Here is a 20,071-nt window from a genome sequence, read left to right on the forward strand (position 1 = left end):
ATACGGCTTTCCTTATGAGGACTATGAGCCTTAGCTCAATGGTTGAACACCTGTGATTTGTATGCAGAAGGTTTTGGGTTCGATTCTCGGCATCTCCAGGTAGGGCAAGAAAAGCTCTCGCCGGAATCCTTGGAAAGTAGCTCCCAGTCATGCTGACAATACTGAGATAACTGGACTAAGGATCTGACTCCTTCCCCTATGATTCCAGGCCTGCCCTATCTAGAGATCATAGAATCGTAGGGTTGGAAGGGGCCTCTAAGGCCATCGAGTCCAACCCCCTGCTCAATGCAGGAATCCACCTTAAAGCATCCCTGACAGATGGTTGTCCAGCTGCCTCTTGAATGCCTCTAGGGTGGGAGAGGCCACGACCTCCCTAGGTCACTGATTCCATTGTCATACTACTCTAACAGTCAGGAAGTTTTTCCTGATGACCAGCCAGAATCTGGCTTCCTTTAACTTGAGCCTATTATTCCGTGTCCTGCACTCTGGGAGGATCGAGAAGGGATCCTGGCCCTCCTCTGTGTGACAACCTTTTAAGTATTTGAAGAGTGCTCTCATGTCTCCCCTCAATCTTCTCTTCTCCAGGCTAAACAGGCCCAGTTCTTTCAGTCTCTCTTCATAGGGCTTTGTTTCCAGACCCCTGATCATCCTGGTTGCCCTCCTCTGAACACGCTCTAGCTTGTCTGCGTCCTTCTTGAAGCGTGGTGCCGAGAACTGGACGCAATACTCTAGATGAGGTCTAACCAGGGCCGAATAGAGGAACCAGGACCTCCCGTGATTTGGAAGCTATACTTCTATTAATGCAGCCCCAAATAGCATTTGCCATATCGCACTGGGGGTCGAACCAGGGACCTTCTGCATGCAAAAGCAGGGGCTCTACCACTGAACCACACACCCCACCTGACCTAAACAAAAGTTGCCAACCAGCTTACCTGCCTCTTCCTGCTTCCTTTGATTTGGGCTACTGGGAGGCTGAAGTCAAAGGAAGTAGACTGCCCGGAGCACAAGTGGCTTCAGGAAACCTGGCACTCAAAGGCCAGAGAAGCGATTACAAGCAGGCAATTATCACGCTGTGTAAATATTGTACAAAACTGGCAGCATGGGGAAATAAAAGAAAAATACTCTCAATGCAGGATTTTAAGCAACGGGTCAAATCTAAGAATAGGCTCTACTAAAGAGCCCCATTGCCTTACAAAATATGCCTTGAACAGGCAGCTGTACACAATAAGCATCTCTCCTGTGAGTTTAGGACTCACACAGTCACTGGAAATTCATCACATACAACCAGGTAAGTGCCTAATCCTAAAACTACTCAGACCCCCCTTGTAAACTGGCTAGTTTCAATTTTAGTTCGTTGCTCACTCTGCTATGGCGATGGAAATTTCTGCCACGTTTTGAGCATTGATACAGTTGGCCCCTCGTGTGAATTGGTTATAAAGATGTGCTTGGTCAAGGCAAACTCGACTCCCATTCATTGTTTATATGGTTTGTCCTGGGTTCAAATTTTTTTCAAATTAAGGGCAATGATCCACCAAAAGGAAGATCTCCCTACATTCCAGTCACGGGTAGGATTTACAGAAGTGTATTCTCTGATGTGACCTAAGGTGTCTCCTCTGGTGGCAGCTCTTTCCACCCTTTTGAGTTTTTCCATGGCTCCTTGCCTGTGTGAGTACTTTGATGTCTTTTAAGGTGTGTTCTACGACTGAAGTTCTTTCCGCACACACAGCATTCATAGGGTTTCTCCCCCGTGTGAATTCTTTGATGTGAGTTCAGGTATGTACTGCGACTGAAGCTCTTCCCACACACTGAGCATTCATAGGGCTTCTCCCCTCGGTGAATCTTTTTGTGTGAGTTGAGGTATGTGCTGTAAGTGAAGCTCTTTCCACACTCTAAGCATTTATAAGGCTTCTCCCCTGTGTGAATTCTTTGATGCGATTTGAGGTATGTCATGCAAATGAAGCTCTTTCCACACTCTAAGCATTCGTAGGGCTTCTCCCCTGTGTGAATTCTTTGATGCGAGTTGAGGTATGTGCTGCAACTGAAGGTCTTTCCACACTCTGAGCATTTATAGGGCTTCTCTCCTGTGTGAATTATTTGATGTCTTTTAAGACTTATGCTATGACTGAAGCTCTTTCCGCACTCTGAGCATCCATAGGGCTTCTCCCCTGTGTGGATTCTTTGATGTCTTTTTAGGTTCACACTATCACTGAAGTTCTTTCCACATTCTGAACATTCATAGGGCTTTTCCCCTGTGTGGGTTCTTTGATGTCTTTTAAGGCTTATGCTATGACTGAAGCTCTTTCTGCATTCTGAGCATTCATAGGGCTTCTCCCCTGTGTGTATTCTTTGATGTGTGTTAAGATATGTGCTGCGACTGAAGTTCTTTCCACATTCAGAGCATTCATAGGGCTTTTCTCCTGTGTGAATCCTTTGGTGCACTTCAAGGCTTTTGCTATGACTGAAGGTCTTTCCACACTCTGAGCATTTATAGGGTTTTACACCTGGGAGAAAACTTTGATGTATTGTAAAGTTTATGCTTTGCCTGACACAGTTTTCCCACTCTGAAAATTGATAGGGCATCTCCCCTGTCTGAAATATTTGATGCTCTTGAAGGTTTTGGCTATCAATGAAAGTATTTCCATACTCTGTGTATTTATGGGGCTGCTCATCAGTGTAGAATCGTTGATGCAAGTTAAAGTCTGTATTGCAATAGAATGACTTCTCATACTCCAAACATCTTTTATCTACTATGTGACTTATTTTGTGTTTAGTAAGGGATATTTGCTGATTGAAACTTTTTCCACACTCTGAGCATTTGAACAGTTTCTCCCCATTGAGAACAATCATTTTGTTTCCTTCATGACATTCTTCTGGTATTGGAATTTCAGGGAAGCCAACTCCTTCAGGAGCAATGGATTTGATCTTCTGGGTTTTTTCAGATTTTCTTCGCTGCTGTTGAGCCTTTTTCTTGCTCTTCTTTGCATCACCTGAAAGAATCAAAGGGAAATCTGATCAGGAAAAAGCAGTGTCTCAAATCAGGAAACAACCCCAATGAATCCTTCCAAATATAACAGCACTGATAGATAACCATAAGGACATAAGAAGAGCCCTGCTGGATCAAACCGAGGGTCCATCTAGTCCAGCACTCTGTTCACACAGTGGCCAACCAGCTGTCGACCAAGGAGACATAAGCAGGATATGAGCGCAGCAGCACTCTCCCACCCATGTTCCCCAGCAACTGTTGTTCACATAGGCTTACTGCCTCTGCTACTGAAGATAGCACACAACCATCAAGGCTAGTAGCCATCGATAGCCTTCTCCTCCAGGAATTTATCCAACCCCCTTTTAAAGCCATCCAAATGGGTGGTTGTCACTACATCTTGTGGTAGTGAGTTCCATAATTTAACTCTCCGCTGTGTGAAGAAGTCCTTCCTTTTATTTGTCCTGAATCTCCCACCAATCAGCTTCATGGGATGACCCTGGGTTCTGGCATTTTGAAAGAGGAAGGAAAAATGTCTCTCTATCCACATTCTCCACACTGTGCATAATTTTCTACACCTCTATCACGTCTCCCCACAGCCTCCTTTTTTTCAAGCCAGTATGGGGCGCAGAGCTTTAGATATTTTGCATGCTAAAAATGACAGCTTTGATCTCCGAAACCATCAAAGAACATACTCAAATAGCAGAGGGCCACTTTGAAGGGCCACTCCCAGTCAAAGTAGATAATATTTGAGGATGATCAGGGGTCTGAAAACAAAGCCCTATGAAGAGAGACTGAAAGAACTGGGCATGTTTAGCCTGGAGAAGAGAAGATGGAGGGGAGACATGAGAGCACTCTTCAAATACCTAAAAGGTTGTCACACAGAGGAGGGCCAGGATCTCTTCTCAATCATCCCAGAGTGCAGGACACGGAATAATGGGCTCAAGTGACAGGAAGCCAGATTCCGGCTGGACATCAGGAAAAACTTCCTGACTGTTAGAGCGGCACGACAATGGAACCAATGACCTAGGGAGGTTGTGGGCTCTCCCACACTAGAGGCCTTCAAGAGGCAGCTGGGCAACCATCTGTCAGGTATGCTTTAGGGTGGATTCCTGCACTGAGCAGAGGGTTGGACTTGATGGCCTTAGAGGCCCCTTCCAGCTCTATGATACTTTGATTCTATTCAGCATTGTGATAGTACAATCTTTAATAAATATTCCCCCTTACTTTGGTGGCTATATATTACCTCCAATACCAGAGGGAGTTTGTCAGTTGCTGAGGAATAACAGTGGGAGAGGGGTATTGTCCCAATGTCCTGCTTTTGGGATTCCCACAGGCATCTTGTCAGCCACTGTGGAAAATGGGATGTTGGACTCTCTCTCTCTCTCTCCTTTTCCTGTCCCACCCAGTGGGCTGACAGGGTATGGGCAGACAGCTCTTGCCAGAAGCCTCCACAAATCATAGCCCGAAGGCTTTTGAAATTGGATTAAGGGCCCCATGAAATTTGGCCTGAGGCTGCAGACAAGAGAAGCCCTCATTCTGTGATTGAGCAGGGCTCTTCTTCCGTTCTTAAGGCAAAAGCCGGGCCTTACCCAGAGAGGCCAGATTCCTGCAGTTCTCCTCCATGACGTCCCTGTGCAAAGCCCTCTGGCCCGGATCCAGCAGAGCCCACTCCTCCTCCGTGAAATGCACAAACACCTCCTCGAAGGTCAGCTGATGATGAAAGAAAAATAAAATGTTTTCTCCTCGCATATAATGCAACCACCCAAAAAGACAGTGATGGTGAGGTAAATGGAGGTTCTGCAGCACCCACAGATGCATCAGTGATATTCAAAGCAGCTTTCACAGAAGGAAAGGGAAAGAGCCCGTCTCTTTCAGGCCCAGGGAGATGCACAAGGTAGGATGACTGTCGAGGAAATCAAGCTGGGTGGTTCTTTTACCTATGCCCACAGGTATAGGAAAATGGCTCTATAAATCCTTAGCTCTATAAATCATAAGATTCATGGCTTCCTGCGTAACCAAAATGTATTTTTAAGACTGCAACTACTTTCACAACTCACAGCTGATGTTGAAATCATGTCACAAGACAGTGTCAACACAGGCAGCTAGAGGGTGGAGTACGATGTTTTCAAGGCAAGCTAACCGCAAAAGGAAACAGATGGAGATTTGGTTGCTGTAACTATTGCAATACCCATTTATGTATTGTTTTTCTAGTCAGAGAAGTACTTACACTCTGTACATGCCTAAATGCCTTGCTTCTCATTGGTTGTTGTATTGCAGAACTGTATTATGATTGGTGGGAAGGTTCTGCCATTGTATCTGAGGGGAACTGACCCTATAAATATGTTAGCCTTTCCTGAAATTATTGGGCAGTTCCTCAGGTCTTCTGAGACTGTCACCTTGCAGCGCTGCTCGTAATAAACCTTCTAAAGAGAGAGAAATTGTGTCTTGAGAGTCTGTGACCACCACTCAGCGAACCACGGGGACCCGCCCTTTCGGGTCCCACCACAGTGACCATATGGAAAAGAGGACAGGGCTCCTGTATCTTTAAGAGTTGTAGAGAAAAGGGAACTTCAGCAAGTGTCCTTTGTATGCCTGTAGCACCTGGTGAAATTCCCCCTGCATCACAACAGTAAAAGCTGCAGGAGCCCTGCCCTCTTTTGTGTCTCTTCACTCTAGTATAGCTCCTGCAGCTTGAACTGCTGTGATGAAGAGGGCATTTCACCAGGTTCTCCATATATACAAATGACACCTGCTGAAATTCCCTTTTCTATGCAACTGTTGAAGATACAGGAGCCCTGTCCTCCTTTCCATACGGTCACCCTAGTGAGGGATCAAGGCACCCAGGTTGTCCCCTCCCTGTTTCCCAGTGACGCCTCCCATACCTCTTCCGGCTGCACAGACGTTTCTTCTACTGCACCGCAAAGAGAAGGCAAACTCGAAGGAACCAAGAGTTTCATGTCACTATCTCCGAGTGTTGTTCCATTTCCTGTGGGGAAGACAGGGAAGGCGGGAAGATACTTTACACTTCCTAAGCATTTTTGCATTTTAGTTCCTTGAGTGAAATTAAGTCTTTCTCCATATTGCTTTTGGGCATCTGGACATCACATGTCTATATATAATGAACTTGCGGTTACGGTGAGGTGTTCCTGTTATAGGTATGCATTTCATAGTGAGTATTTCTGTGATGAGAGGGTAGTTATGAGTGACAGGAATAGGGTGACCATATGGAAAGGAGGACAGGGCTCCTGCATCTTTAACAGTTGTACAGAAAAGGGAATTTCAGCAGGTGTCATTGGTATGCATGCAGCACCTGATGAAATTCCCTCTTCATCACAACAGTTAAAGCTGCAAGAGCCCTGCCTAGTGTGACCAGATCCAGAAGAGGGCAGGGCTTCTTCATCTTAACTGTTGTGATGAAGAGGGAATTTCACCAGGTGCTGCATGCATACAAATGACACCTGCTGAAATTCTTTTTTCTGTACAACTGTTAAAGATACAGGAGCCCGGTCCTCCTTTTCATAGGGTCCCCCTAGACAGGAAGAATGGTGGTTCTGCATATGTATGATAGCTGGTGGAGTGAGTGAAGAGAGGTGAAGTGTGTGTGCTATATAAACTCTGTGCGGTGCGAGTCAGAGAAGATAGAGATAAGATTTTAGGGCTAAGAACCGAGAGAGAACTGGGGTGTGGGGGAAGTCTGTGGTGAAGTGATTGAGGGAGTGCTCTGGAATACTAGGTATGAGAGAACATATATTGATAGAGCCAATAAGAGTTACTTGTTTATTATTCAACAATTTAGGATATTATAAACAAAGGTGTTGCATCTGGTCACTCAGGGCTCCTGCAGCTTTAATTTTCGTGATGAAGAGGGGATTTCACCAGGTGCTGCATGCCTACAAAGGACACCTGCTGAAATTCCCTTTTCAATACAATTGCTAAAGATTCAGGAGCCCTGTCCTCCTCTCCGTAGGGTCACCCTAACTTATTGTGGCACTTATTTACTTACTTGCATGAAAAGAACCATGCTGGATCACACCAAGGGAACATCTAGTTAAAGTTCCAGGAGCCCTGCCTAGAGTGACCAGATACAAAAGAGGGCAGGGCTCCTGCAGCTTTCACTGTTCTGATGAAGAGAGAATGTCACCTGGTGCTGCGTGCCTACAAAGGACACCTGCAGAAATCCCCTTTTCTATACCACTGTTAAAGATACAGCAGTTCTGTCCTCCTTTCCATAGGGTCATCCTAAACCCTGAGCTAGAGAGAAGTGTCAGGAGAACATAAAAGATGCCCATGGATTTGAGGCATATTTGGGAGAGGGAGACCGGGTCGAAATGTGCCTGTTAATTCCTACCTGAAGAGGCGGCACCTTGGTCACCCTCTTGCACGATCCACCTGAACAGCAGCCTCTGTGTCGGGTCGGTCAGAGTGTTCTCCGCTTCAGGGAAGTCCGCGGCTTCTTTGGCTGATATCTCCTGCGCACGGAATAGGGGTGAGAAGCGGAGGCAAAGAGAGGTTACAAAAGGAAACTAGGCAGCTCCTCCGGGAAGAATCTACTTCAGTCAGCTAAAACGAGGCTGACAGGTATTACCCAGAGGACTTTCTCTTCTGCTGCTCCCAGACTGTGGAATGGCCTGCTGGAGGAGATTCATCTTGACAGTCTTTTGGCATTTAAAAAAGCAATAAAGACTGATCTATTCCAGCTGGCCTATCCAGTGGAATTTTAGAATGCTTTAAGGATGTTTTAATCATTTATACTATGTTTTTAATTAGTTTTTATGTGTTTTATTTCGCTGTTGTTCCCCACCTCGATCCAAGTGGAGAGGCGGGTAAGAAATATATTATTATTATTATTAGTAGTAGTAGTAGTAGCGTTTCTCAATCTATTTATTTATTTATTATTATTTATTTATATAGCACCATCAATGTATTTATTTATTTATTTATTTAAATAAATTTATTTATTTATTTATTGCATTTATTTATAGCCAAAGCTCTCTGGGCGGTTCACAAAAATTAAAACCATGAAAACCATTAAAAATATAAAACAAACAGTATAAAAGCATAGCATAAAATGAAATATAAAAACACCACCAGGATAAAACCGAGCAGCAATGTTGAGATTAATACAGATTTAAAATACAAATTTAAAACAGCAAAGTTAAAATTAATTTGATAAACTGTTAAAATGCTGAGAGAATAAAAAGGTCTTCACCTGGTGCCCAAAAGAGTATCGTGTAAGTGCCAGGCAAACCTCCTTAGGGAGCTCATTCCACAGTCGGGGTGCCACAGCAGAGAAGGCCCTGCTCCTGGTAGCCACCTGCCTCACTTCCTTTGGCAGGGGCTCATGGAGAAGGGCCCCAGAGGATGACCTTAGGGGCTGGTCAGGTACATACAGGAGGAGGCGTTCCTTCAGATATCTGCCTTCAGGTTTCCTTCTAACTAGGGTGACCATATTAAAAGAAGGACAGGGCTCCTGTACTGAAAAGGGAATTTCAGCAGGTGTCATTTGTATATATGGAGAACGTAGCAAAATTTCCTCTTCGTCACACCAGGGAAAGATGCAGGTGCCCTGCCCTCTTTTGTATGTGGTCACTCCAGTATAGCTCCTGCAGCTTTAACTGTTGTGATGAAAGGGAATTTCACCAGGTGCTGCATGCATACAAACGACACCTGCTGAAATTCCCTTTTCTATGCAATACAGGAGGCCTGTCCTCCTTTTCATAGGGTCAGCTTAGCTAACCCTATTCTGCCTTCCCACACACTCACAGCCATGTCTTTGGCGATGAGCATCATTCAACCCTGGCTTTAGAAGAGGGCTAGAATTTCAAACGCCTTCCTAAAATCAGCCATGAGGATAGGAAAGAGGCCCCAGATTCCTCCCGTCACTTAGAAGTTTCCCTCAGGAGCACAGGAGCTTTTGCACATGCTACTCCTTCTCTAACTAAGTCAGGTGCACAGCCCGTGGGCTGCATGTGGCACCCAAATGTCTACTGGGCAGCCCACCACGCCACTGCAAAATTCCTCACCCCACCAACTGGTGTCACTGATCTAGGGTGACCCTATGAAAAGGACGACAGGGCTCTTGTAGCTTTAACAGTTGCATAGAAAAAGGATTTTCAGCAGGTGTCATTTGTATGCAGGCAGCATCTGTTGAAATTCCCTTTTCATCGCAATAGTTAAAGGTGCAGGTGCCCTCCTCTCTTTTGTATCTGGTCAAGAGGGCAGGGCTCCTGCAGCTTTAACTCTTATGATGAAGACAGAATTTCACCAGGTTCTCCATATATACAAATGACACCAGCTGAAATTCCCTTTTCTATACAAGTTTAAAGATACACGAGCCCTGTCCTCCTTTTCATATGGTCACCCTACACTGATCCCATTCAGAAGACACCTTAAACCATGGCTTTAACCATGGTGAATAAGGCTTTCTGGTTTAACCACCGTGGTTAAAGCCATGGTTTAAGGTGTGTTCTGAACATAGCCCGGCTTTCTGGCTTGACCACCGTGGTTAAAGCCATGGTTTAAGGTGTGTTCTGAACACAGCCCGGCTTTTTGGCTTAAAGCCATGATTTAAGGTGTCTTCTGAATACAGCCCGGCTTTCTGGCTTAACCACTGTGGTTAAAGCCATTGTTTAAGGTGACTTCTGAACACAGCCCGGCTTTCTGGCTTAACCACCGTGGTTAAAGCCGTGGTTTAAGGTGTATTCTGAACACAGCCCGGCTTTCTGGCTTAAAGCCATGGTTTAAGGTGTCTTCTGAACACAGCCTGGCTTTCTGGTTTAACCACCGTGGTTAAAGCCATGGTTTAAGGTGTCTTCTGAACACAGCCTGGCTTTCTGGCTTAACCACCGTGGTTAAAGCCGTGGTTTAAGGTGTCTTCTGAACACAGCCTGACTTTCTGGCTTAACCACCGTGGTTAAAGCCGTGGTTTAAGGTGTCTTCTGAACACAGCCCGGCTTTCTGGCTTAACCACCGTGGTTAAAGCCATGGTTTAAGGTGTGTGCTGAACACAGCCCGGCTTTCTGGCTTAAAGCCATGGTTTAAGGTGTGTGCTGAACACAGCCCGGCTTTCTGGCTTAAAGCCATGGTTTAAGGTGTCTTCTGAATACAGCCCGGCTTTCTGGCTTAACCACTGTGGTTAAAGCTGTGGTTTAAGGTGTCTTCTGAATACAGCCTGGCTTTCTGGCTTAACCACTGTGGTTAAAGCCGTGGTTTAAGGTGACTTCTGAACACAGCCCGGCTTTCTGGCTTAACCACCGTGGTTAAAGCCGTGGTTTAAGGTGTATTCTGAACACAGCCCGGCTTTCTGGCTTAAAGCCATGGTTTAAGGTGTCTTCTGAACACAGCCTGGCTTTCTGGTTTAACCACCGTGGTTAAAGCCATGGTTTAAGGTGTCTTCTGAACACAGCCTGGCTTTCTGGCTTAACCACCGTGGTTAAAGCCGTGGTTTAAGGTGTCTTCTGAACACAGCCTGGCTTTCTGGCTTAACCACCGTGGTTAAAGCTGTGCTTTAAGGTGTCTTCTGAAAACAGCCTGACTTTCTGGCTTAACCACCGTGGTTAAAGCCATGGTTTAAGGTGTGTTCTGAACACAGCCCGGCTTTCTGGCTTAAAGCCATGGTTTAAGGTGTGTGCTGAACACAGCCCGGCTTTCTGGCTTAAAGCCATGGTTTAAGGTGTCTTCTGAATACAGCCCGGCTTTCTGGCTTAACCACTGTGGTTAAAGCCGTGGTTTAAGGTGACTTCTGAACACAGCCCGGCTTTCTGGCTTAACCACTGTGGTTAAAGCCATGGTTTAAGGGGTCTTCTGAACGGGGCCACCGAGACAAGCAAATAGGGGGGCTAAGGAACGGGGATAAACAACTCTTGTTGGTCCAGCAAAACCAACACTGCTCTTCACAGAAGACTGTGGGTTGAAAAGGGAGTTGAATATATTTGATTCATATTTGGGTTAATTGTTTCCTTCATGTTATTATTCCCCAAACCTTTTAAAGAAATTTTGTTAAAATATATATTTTTAACTGTTGTAAACAGCCCAGAGAGCTTCGGCTATAGGGCGGTATATAAATGTAATAAATAAATAAATATAAATTTGTCTCTGGCGTGATTGTAATTTGCCCCTCCTCATCCTAGTTATAGAAACCTGAAACATTATATCCGTGTGGCGCTCCTGCCCCTGCCGACGCAGCCTTCAGGGCCAAGAGGGTTGAGCATCCCTGTGCTAAGAGGACAGTGCCACTGGTTAGAGAGGGTCCCTTTCTTTCCTGGAAGCCCACAGCCCCCTTCAACTGTCATAAGAACATAAGGAGTGACCCAATGAATCCTTCCAAATATATGAAACAGCCTCTAGTGTTCAACAGTACTGATAACCATAAGAACATCAGAAGTGCCCTGATGGATCAGACCAAGGGTCCGTCTAGTCCAGCACTCTGTTCACACAGTGGCCCACCAGCTGTCGACCAGGGACCATGGTGCAACAGCACCCTCCCACCCATGTTCCCCAGCAACTGGTGCACACAGGCTTACTGCCTTGAATACTGGAGACAGCACACAACTATCAGGGCTAGTAGCCCTTGATTGCCTTCTCCTCCAGGAATTTATCCAACCCCCTTTTAAAACCATCCAGATTGGTGGCCATCATTACATCTTGTGGTAGTGAGTTCCATAATTTAACCATGCGCTGTGTGAAGAAGTCCTTCCTTTTATCTGTCTTGGATCTCCCACCCATCAGCTTCATGGGATGACCCCTTGGGGTTCTAGTATTTTGAGAGAGGGAGAAACTATAGGGTGGTATGTAAATGATGATGATGATGATAATAATAATAATAACATCCACTTTCTCCACACCATGCATAATTTTGTACACCTTTATCATGTCTCCCCTCAGCCTCCTTTTTTCCAAGCTAAACAAGCCCAGTTGAGTTCCCTCATAGGGGAGATGCTCCAGCCCCTTCATCATTTTAGTTGCCCTTTTCTGCACTTTTCCCAGCTCCATAATGTCCTTTTTCAGGTGTGGTGACCAGAACTGTACACCGTATTCTAAGTGTGGTCGCACCATTGATTTGTATAAGAGCAGTACGATACTGGCCGTTTTATTCTCAATTCCTTTTCCTATAATGCCTAACGTGGAGTTTGCCTTCTTTACAGCGGCCGCACACTGGGTGGACATTTTCACTGAGCTGGGAGGGCCTGCTCCACACATCCAGAACCACGGTGCGAGGGGAGGAGTCGCATAGTTGGGGCATCCCTTCTTTGGATGACATCCAGGGAAAGATGAGCGGCTGGTGGGGATGTTCACAAACGCCTTGTTAAAATTACGTGCCCCCTCCAGGGTGGATTCCTGCATTGAGCAGGGGGTTGGACTCGATGGCCTTGTAGGCCCCTTCCAACTCTGCTATTCTATGATTCTATGATCAGGACAAAGCGCTCTTACCCGTGTCTCTTCCTGTTTCATGTCCTCTGCCTGGCTCAGGAGGAAGCCTTCTGCCAGGGCCACCGCCTGGGAACTGGTCTCCGCCCCGCATTCCCTCACCCAGCTTGCCATCTCCACTGGCAGGATGGTCAGGAACTGCTCCAGGATCACCAGGTCCAGCACCTGTGTCTTTGTGTGTATTTCTGGCTGCAGCCACTGATAGCAAATGTCATGGAGTCGGCTGCAAACCTCTCGGGGGCCCTTGGCCTCTGGGTAGCAGAACCCCCTGAAGTGCTGGCGCTGCATATCTGAGTTAGTATTGTCCTCATCCAGGATCTTCTGCATAGTTCTTTCCCGGAAGCCCCTCCGGCTACCATCCTGGATGATCCGGGGGCCTTTTCTTGCCTGGGTCTCAGCTGCATCTTGCGCTTCCATCTTTGAAACCAGCTCCAGCTCGGCCTCCAACAGAACTCCAAGCATCTCCTTGCTCGGCTGTGAGTGTTGTCCCTGAGGCAAGGGAGAGAATGCATGTGAGAGAGGAGGGGACACCACGCCTTACAAAGGACCTTCTCTATGCAGGTATTACATATCCCATATACGCGCAATACTGGAAAAAGACTCAAGCGCCATCAACAGAAGAATGGCTCCTCAAGGTTTTGGAGTTGGCGGAGATGGCTAAACTCAAGACATTAGTAAGAGGCAGCTGGACAACCATCTGTCAGGGATGCTTTAGGGTGGATTCCTGCATTGAGCAGGGGGTTGGACTCGATGGCCTTGTAGGCCCCTTCCAACTCTGCTATTCTATGATTCTAAGAGAAAAATCAACAACCTCATTTGTATTGGACTGGAAACCTCAGATAGAGTATATACAAGAGTTTATTTATTTATTACATTTCTATACCGCCCAATAGCCAAAGCTCTCTGGGCGCTTCACAAAAATTAAAATCATACTAAGACAATCAACAGGTTAAAAGCACAAATACACAATACAATATAAAAAGCACAACCAGAATAAAAACCACACAGCAAAATTGATATAAAATTAAAATACAGAGTTAAAACAGTAAAATTTAAATTTAAGTTAAAATTAAGTGTTAAAATACTGGGAGAATAAAAAGGTCTTCAGCTGGCGACGAAAGGAGTACAGTGTAGGCGCCAGGCGGACCTCTCTGGGGAGCTCATTCCACAACCGGGGTGCCACAGCGGAGAAAGCCCTCCTCCTAGTAGCCACCTGCCTCACTTCCTTCGGCAGGGGCAAAAGAATGATCTATTTGTGTGTGGATCTTATATATAATCTGTGGGTTTTACATCACACTGGGCTGGTTGAAGGGTAGTAATTGACAGCCGATGTCTGACATGAAGATTGCCTCAAATGGAATATGGCCTTATATGTTTTGTATATGTGTTTTTATTAGATGTAGTGTACTGTTTTATTAGTTAAGTATGTGATGTTATGTAATGTTTGTTTTTTTTCTTTTTCCCTTTGTGCTTTGCTTTCTGGAGAAAATAATAAAATTGTTAAAATGCAAAACAAAGGACCTCCTCTATGCAGGTATTACATATACCTAGTAGAAAGATCACCAGGCCCAGGTGGCATCCATCTTCAAGCTCTCAAAGAACTCAAATATGAAATTGCAGACCTCTTCACAAAAATATGCAACATGTCCCTAAGCTCAGCCTCTGTACCAGAGGACTGGAAGAAGGACAATGTAACACCAATTTTCAAAAAGGGACCCAAGAAATTACAGGCCAGGCAGTTTGACATCTGTTCCAGGTGAATTGCTTGAAAGCATTATTAAAGACAAAATTAGTAAGCATATAGAAAGGCGGGTCCTGCTGAAGAAGAATCAACATGGCTTCCGCAAAGGCAAGTCCTGTCTCACTAATCTGCTGGAATTCTTTGAGAGTGTCAACAAACATGTAGGCAGGGGTTCTCCCTTCTCATAGTACTAGAACCCAACGGGGTCATCCCATGAAGCTGACTGGTGGGAGATTCAGGACAGAGAAAAAGGACTACTTCACACAGCGCAGAGTTAAACCATGGCTGTAGCTAGACCTAAGGTTTATCCCTGGATCGTCCAGGGGTCAAACCTGTTCATCTAGGTGACACACAGGGGATCCAGTGCTCAGGCAGGGGCGAACCCTGGATGATCCCAGGATAAACCTTAGGTCTAGCTGTGGCCTATGTTCTTATGGCAAGATGTAATGATGGCCATCAATTTGGACGGCTTTAAAAGAGGCTGAGACACATTCATGGAGAAGGGCTATCAGGGGCTACTAGTCCTGCCGGCTATATGCTACCTCCAGTATCAGAGGCACTATGCTATTTACACCAGTTGCTGGGGAACATGGGTGGGAGGGGGCTCTTACATTCATGGCAACAAGGCAGAGGGCCTTTTCAGCGGTGGCCCCTCAATTATGGAATGATCTCCCCGATGAGGCTCGCCTGGCGCCATTGTTATCTTTTCGGCGCCAGATTAAGACTTTTCTCTTCTCCCAGGTATTTAACAGCATTTAACAACGTATGCTAAGTTTGTTTGTTTTTAACGGACCCCAGAACTGTTGTTTTTAAATGGATACCATTGTTTTTATACTGTTGTTTTTATGCTTCTGGTGGTTTTAAATTTTGTATGCTTTTTAACGTTCACGGTTTTTCACTTTTGTAAACCGCCCAGAGAGCTTCGGCTTTGGGGCGGTATAGAAATGTAATAAATAAATAAAATAAATGTCCTGCTTGTGGGTTCCTTGTGGGCAGCAGGTTGGCCACCGTGTGAACAGAATGCTGGACTAGGTGGACCTGGGTCTGATGCAGCGTCAGGATGCTTCTTATGTTCTTACATCTTCTTCCCTTGGGATGGGGTGGAATCTCTGGGGTTTTCCTCCCACTCCCAGCACCAACTGCGTCCCCTTTATCCCCAATTTATATTTATTTATTTATTTATTAAATTTATATACCGCCCCATAGCTGAAGCTCTCTGGGCGGTTTACAAAAGTGAAAAACAGTGAACATTAAAAAGTATACAAAATTTAAAACCATCAAAAAAATATTAAAACAACAGTATAAAATGGTATCCATTTTAAACAACAACAGTTCTGGGGTCCATTAAAAACAAACAAACTTAGCATACGTTGTTAAATGCTGTTAAATGCCTGGGAGAAGAGAAAAGTCTTGACCTGGCGCCGAAAAGATAACAATGTTGGCGCCAGGTGAGCCTCATCGGGGAAATCATTGCAAAATTGGGGAGCCACCACTGAAAAGGCCCTCTCCCTTGATGCCATCCTCCGAGCTTCCCTCGGAGTAGGCACTCGGAGGAGGACCTCAGATGTTGAGCGCAGTGTACGGGTAGGTTCATGTCAGGAGAGGCGTTCCGTCAGGTATTGTGGTCCCTGCACTGGGAATCCTTACCAACTCTCCCATTCACTCCCATCCTTGGGGTTCCCCTGCCCCCCCCCCCCCCCGTTTACTTTGCACTCACCAGACAGCCCTGGAAGGGAAGGTAGGGATGCTGGACCTCTCTTCCTCCTCGCCTCCCAACAGTGAAGGCTTAGTCCTCCTGCGTCCACAGAAAATGGGAGACTGGCTGATCAGGGAGCACCGTCTAGCAAATGTCCTCTGTGCAAACTTTGTGGCAACAAGCCTTTGTCAATGGATCAGGGCTTGTATCAAGATGACCATCTGCTGATGTAACTGCTGATGGCATTGGCAGAGGGCCACGCCTATGAACACGAAGAGAGGGCCTGTAGGAATAGTTCATGAGGAGGTAAAACAAGACATTAGCAGCTGTAGATATGGCTAAAGATCTAGCTACAATTTTAACTGAAACGATTAAGGTCCTGGAGCCAGGGTGACTTCCCCCCCCCTCCAAAAAGTGCACTCTTCCTCGCTATATTTTACACAACACAGAGTTACCAAAGACTCATTCTTGCTGGTATAATCTTAATGTTTACAACCAGATGAAGGTTTCATTTTTAGAATAGCAACTTTTCAGATTAGTTTTACAGTTATATATATAAAAAAATACTGATTTGGTTGTACTATTAGAAACACATAATAAATAGATAATTATGAAATTGCGAGGTGAACTATCTCCAGTTTAATAGGTTAATCATTCATTGATTATATTCATTGATTATCATTCATTGATAATAGGTTAATCAACTTTTCTGCTGTACTTTATTGGAAGGAGAAAAATAATCTTATAGAAACCTCTGGAAGAGCACGACATTGTGAATGGATTAATGGAATTCATTTAACAAAAAAATTAAACAGCCTCATGCTACATAATTAAAAACTAATCCTTATTTCAAGATGCATAACCTTTGGACTATAATGTATCTTAAATATAAAACTATCTTTAGATAGAATTTTCCTCAAAAAGCATTTTATTTAAAAAAATCCAATATAAACAAAAAAAATCCGATTTAATTTTTAAAAATCTGATTTTTTTGATATTTTTTTTAAAAAATCATTGATTTTTATCCATCCTGGTCATAGCATCTCCCTTACAACAACTGGGATTGTTTAGCTTGGAAAAAGGAGACTAAGGGGAGACATGATAGACATGTACAAAATTATGCATAGTGCGGAGAATGTGGACAGGGAGACATTTTTCTCCCTCTCTCAAAATACTAGAACCCGTCATCCCATAAAGCTGATTGGTGGGAGATCCAGAACAAATAAAAGGAAGTACTTCTTCACACAGCACAGAGTTAAATTGTGGAACTCACTACCACAAGATGTAGTGATGGCCACCAATTTGGAGGGCTTTAAAAGGGGGTTGGATAAATTCCTGGAGGAGAAAGCTATCAACGGCTACTAGTCCTGGTGGTTGTGTGCTACCTTCAGTATTTGAGGAAGTAAGTCTGTGTGCACCAGTTGCTGGGGAACATGGGTGGGAGGGTGCTGTTGCACCATGTCCTGCTTCGTTGGTCCCTGGCTGATGGCTGGTTGGCCACTGTGTGAACAGAGTGCTGGATTAGATGGACCCTTGGTGTGATTCAGCAGGGCTCTTCTTATGTTCTGACTCCCAGGACATGTTGTTGAGCTTTTGTGAAACTCATTGGGTTAGATTTGCTAGAGGTATGGTTCTGTTCCTCCTTGATTTGGGGGGATCCATCTGCCCCCACCTCGCAGCTCATCGCATTCACCAAGGTCCCCAGGTGGGCTGTGTGGGGTTTTTTCCAACGGTCTGGAGCAGAAAGACGTCCACTACTGCCAGTGCAGGTGATCCACCTTAAACCTGGATCTAACCCATTGATTACGATTCCTACCTCATTCTGCTGGACGTACTCGGTGGCCTCAGCATTGTAGGACAGCCCAGGGGGCAGCTGGCATCCAGTGGAGGCTGGTGCCGCTGTGAATCCATTCTGGGTTTCAGTTAGAACCAGCTAGAACTCTAAAGGAGCTATCCAAGGTAATGAACCCCATCCCCCAAATAGATTTTGCACCTTTGAGAGCTCCTTGAGAGTTCTGGCTGGTTATGACTAAAACCCAAGATGAATTTGCAGCCCCACTGAAGTCCGAGCCACCAGCCTCCAACTGCCTGCACTCATCCAACAGGCTTTGCTGGAAACAGTAAAACAGGAACAACCAGCAAGGCAGAAATTAAGCAAGAGCCGCCTGACACAATCAGCTGCCGTTGTGTTGAAATAACGTCAGGTTTTCAAGGAGGACCCCCTGGTCCTGCAGAGTCCAGGGCAGCCCTGCAGAGTCCAGGGCAGCCCTGCCATCGAAGACTTTTCCTGAAATGAAAACAACTGCAGCTAATTGAGAGGGGCAGTTAATTTCTGTGAACTTCCCAGTGAGCTTCAGCTATCGGGCGGCATAGTTATGTCATAAGTAAATAAATAAGTGACCAGAAAAGATTTGGGGCTCATCCCTACCTGACAATCGAAGGATTGGCTGTCCCTCATTGCTGAAGGTCTCGTGTTGGGTTGCAGGGAATCATCGTTATTCGGTATTTAGATTCCCTGTTGTGGTTGGGGGTCTCATGGGCGATTGAGTTGCACTGTATGGTAGCCTTATGGGCAAATGCATAAGAACATCAGAAGAGCCCTGCTGGATCAGACCAAGGGTCGATCTAGGCCAGCACTCAGTTCACACAGTGGCCAACCAGCCATTGACCAGGGACCAACACAGCACAACACGGTGCAACAGCACCCTCCCACCCATGTTCCCCAGCAACTGGTGCGCACAGGCTTACTGCCTCAGATACAGGAGGTAGCACATAGCCATCAGGGCTAGTAGCCATTGATAGCCTTCTCCACTAGGGATATATCCAATCTCGTTTTAAAGCCATCCAAATTGGTGGCCATCTTGTGGTAGTGAGTTCCATAATTTAACTCTGCGCTGTGTGAAGAAATCCTTCCTTTTATTTGTCCTGAATCTCCCATTTTTAGGGCAGCCTTGCAGGCCAATGTGCTCTACATGTATTTAATAACATTCAATAATGTAATAAATTTATTTCTTGCCCACCTCTCCGTCTGGATCGAGGCGGGGATCAACAATAAGTATAAAATACATAAAACTGAATTTAAAACGTAGTATACATGATTAAAACATCCATTTAAGTTACACCTTTTCCCTTTTGTGACTTGGGTTTCTGGTCTTGGAAATACATGGTTGGTTTAACCCAACTCTTAATACCAGCCTCCCCCAGCCTAACACCCTCCAGATGTGTTAGCCTACAATTCCCATCATCCTCACCCGGCAACCAGATGCCTTCCAGGCGCGCCTAACGGCAACTCCCACCACTCGTAGCCAGCATCCAGCTTCCCCTGCCTCAGGGGGTGGGTGGGCCAGTGGTGGCCCTCCAAATCTTTGGGCCTACAACGCCCGTCGGCCCTAAGCAGATTAGCGAGCGACGATGGGAGTTGTAGGCCCAAAACATCTGGAGGATTGCAAGTTGCCCGACCTGGCGCCCTCCAGGGCCTATCTGGAGGAAGGCCGTTTTCTCCCGACTCGGGTCCGGTGCTTGGAGCGGGCAGCTTTTCCTCTCGCCTCTCTTCAGTCCAGGCTTCTCCCCCACTGGGTACTCCGCTCCCTGTACCGATCCGGCCACTCACTCCCATGCCTGGGGCTGCCCCCACACCCCCCCCCAATGCACTCACCAGATACCCCTGGAAGAGGAGGTGGGAGGGGGATGCTGCTGCTGCAAGCCCACGCAGGGAGGCAGGAAGCGAGCGAATCCGGTGCGTGTTTCCACTGCCTCCCTCCGCATCCGGACTCTTCGCCTTTTCACCCTGAGAGGATGAACCCTCCCCGGGAAGCAGAAATGGGACACCCCGCCCCACGGCCCCAATCCCCGCCCTGCGAAAAGCAAGAAGGAAGGGGGCGGGAGAGGGGGCGCCCCTGAATTGATGTCAGCAGCGGTGGGGTGGGGTAAGCCGGATCTCTCTCTCTCTCTCTCTCTCCTGACCGTCTCCACGATACGCAAAGCCTTTTAGTGCCCGTGATATTTCCTCTTGCCTGATCGAGAGAGAGAGAGAGAGAGAGAGAGAGAGAGAGATTTGGGGGGGGGGAACTGAACGGCTCTCTATGAGTTAAAGAAGCTGCAGCCTGACTTCCTAGAGAGGCCTGTTTGGGGACGGGGAGAAATCACTTCCTCCTCCATTTGGGAATAATAATAATAACAACAACAACAACAATTTATTTCTTACCTACCCCCTCTCCGATTGGAT

At 46.0% G+C, this 20,071-nt stretch overlaps 1 protein-coding gene across 2 annotated transcripts; it reads right to left on the reverse strand.

Annotated features, from left to right (window-relative positions):
* Nucleotides 1-667: 667 nt before the first annotated feature.
* On the reverse strand, nt 668-19,589 carry LOC134396154 (zinc finger protein ZFP2-like). Of its 2 annotated transcripts, XM_063122546.1 has the most exons (7): nt 19,502-19,589; nt 15,868-16,129; nt 12,413-12,898; nt 7,332-7,452; nt 5,866-5,969; nt 4,573-4,693; nt 668-2,987 (listed from the first exon to the last, which is right to left on the reverse strand). In XM_063122546.1, the coding sequence occupies exons 3-7, from the start codon at nt 12,869-12,871 to the stop codon at nt 1,600-1,602; spliced, it is 2,193 nt and encodes a 730-aa protein (XP_062978616.1). In that variant the 5' UTR covers nt 12,872-12,898; nt 15,868-16,129; nt 19,502-19,589; the 3' UTR covers nt 668-1,599. The 2 variants fall into 2 exon arrangements, with proteins under 2 accessions (XP_062978616.1, XP_062978615.1); XM_063122545.1 differs by lacking the exon at nt 19,502-19,589 and having other exon boundaries at nt 15,868-16,169.
* Between the last annotated feature and the right edge of the window lie 482 nt (nt 19,590-20,071).

Source organism: Elgaria multicarinata, chromosome 3, assembly GCF_023053635.1.
Source record: "Elgaria multicarinata webbii isolate HBS135686 ecotype San Diego chromosome 3, rElgMul1.1.pri, whole genome shotgun sequence".
In the NCBI taxonomy this organism is placed as follows: Eukaryota; Metazoa; Chordata; class Lepidosauria; order Squamata; family Anguidae; genus Elgaria; species Elgaria multicarinata.

What these genes read in the sequence shown, in the direction of transcription:
- LOC134396154 (XM_063122546.1), bottom strand. Translation starts at nt 12,871, where the DNA reads ATGCTTGGAGTTCTGTTGGAGGCCGAGCTGGAGCTGGTTTCAAAGATG. An exon ending in CCAAGGTGCCGCCTCTTCAG is followed by an intron (nt 5,970 to 7,331) that starts GTAGGAATTAAC and finishes TCTTCCCCACAG; the next exon opens with GAAATGGAACAACACTCGGA. An exon ending in CAGGAATCTGGCCTCTCTGG is followed by an intron (nt 2,988 to 4,572) that starts GTAAGGCCCGGC and finishes TGATTCTTTCAG; the next exon opens with GTGATGCAAAGAAGAGCAAG.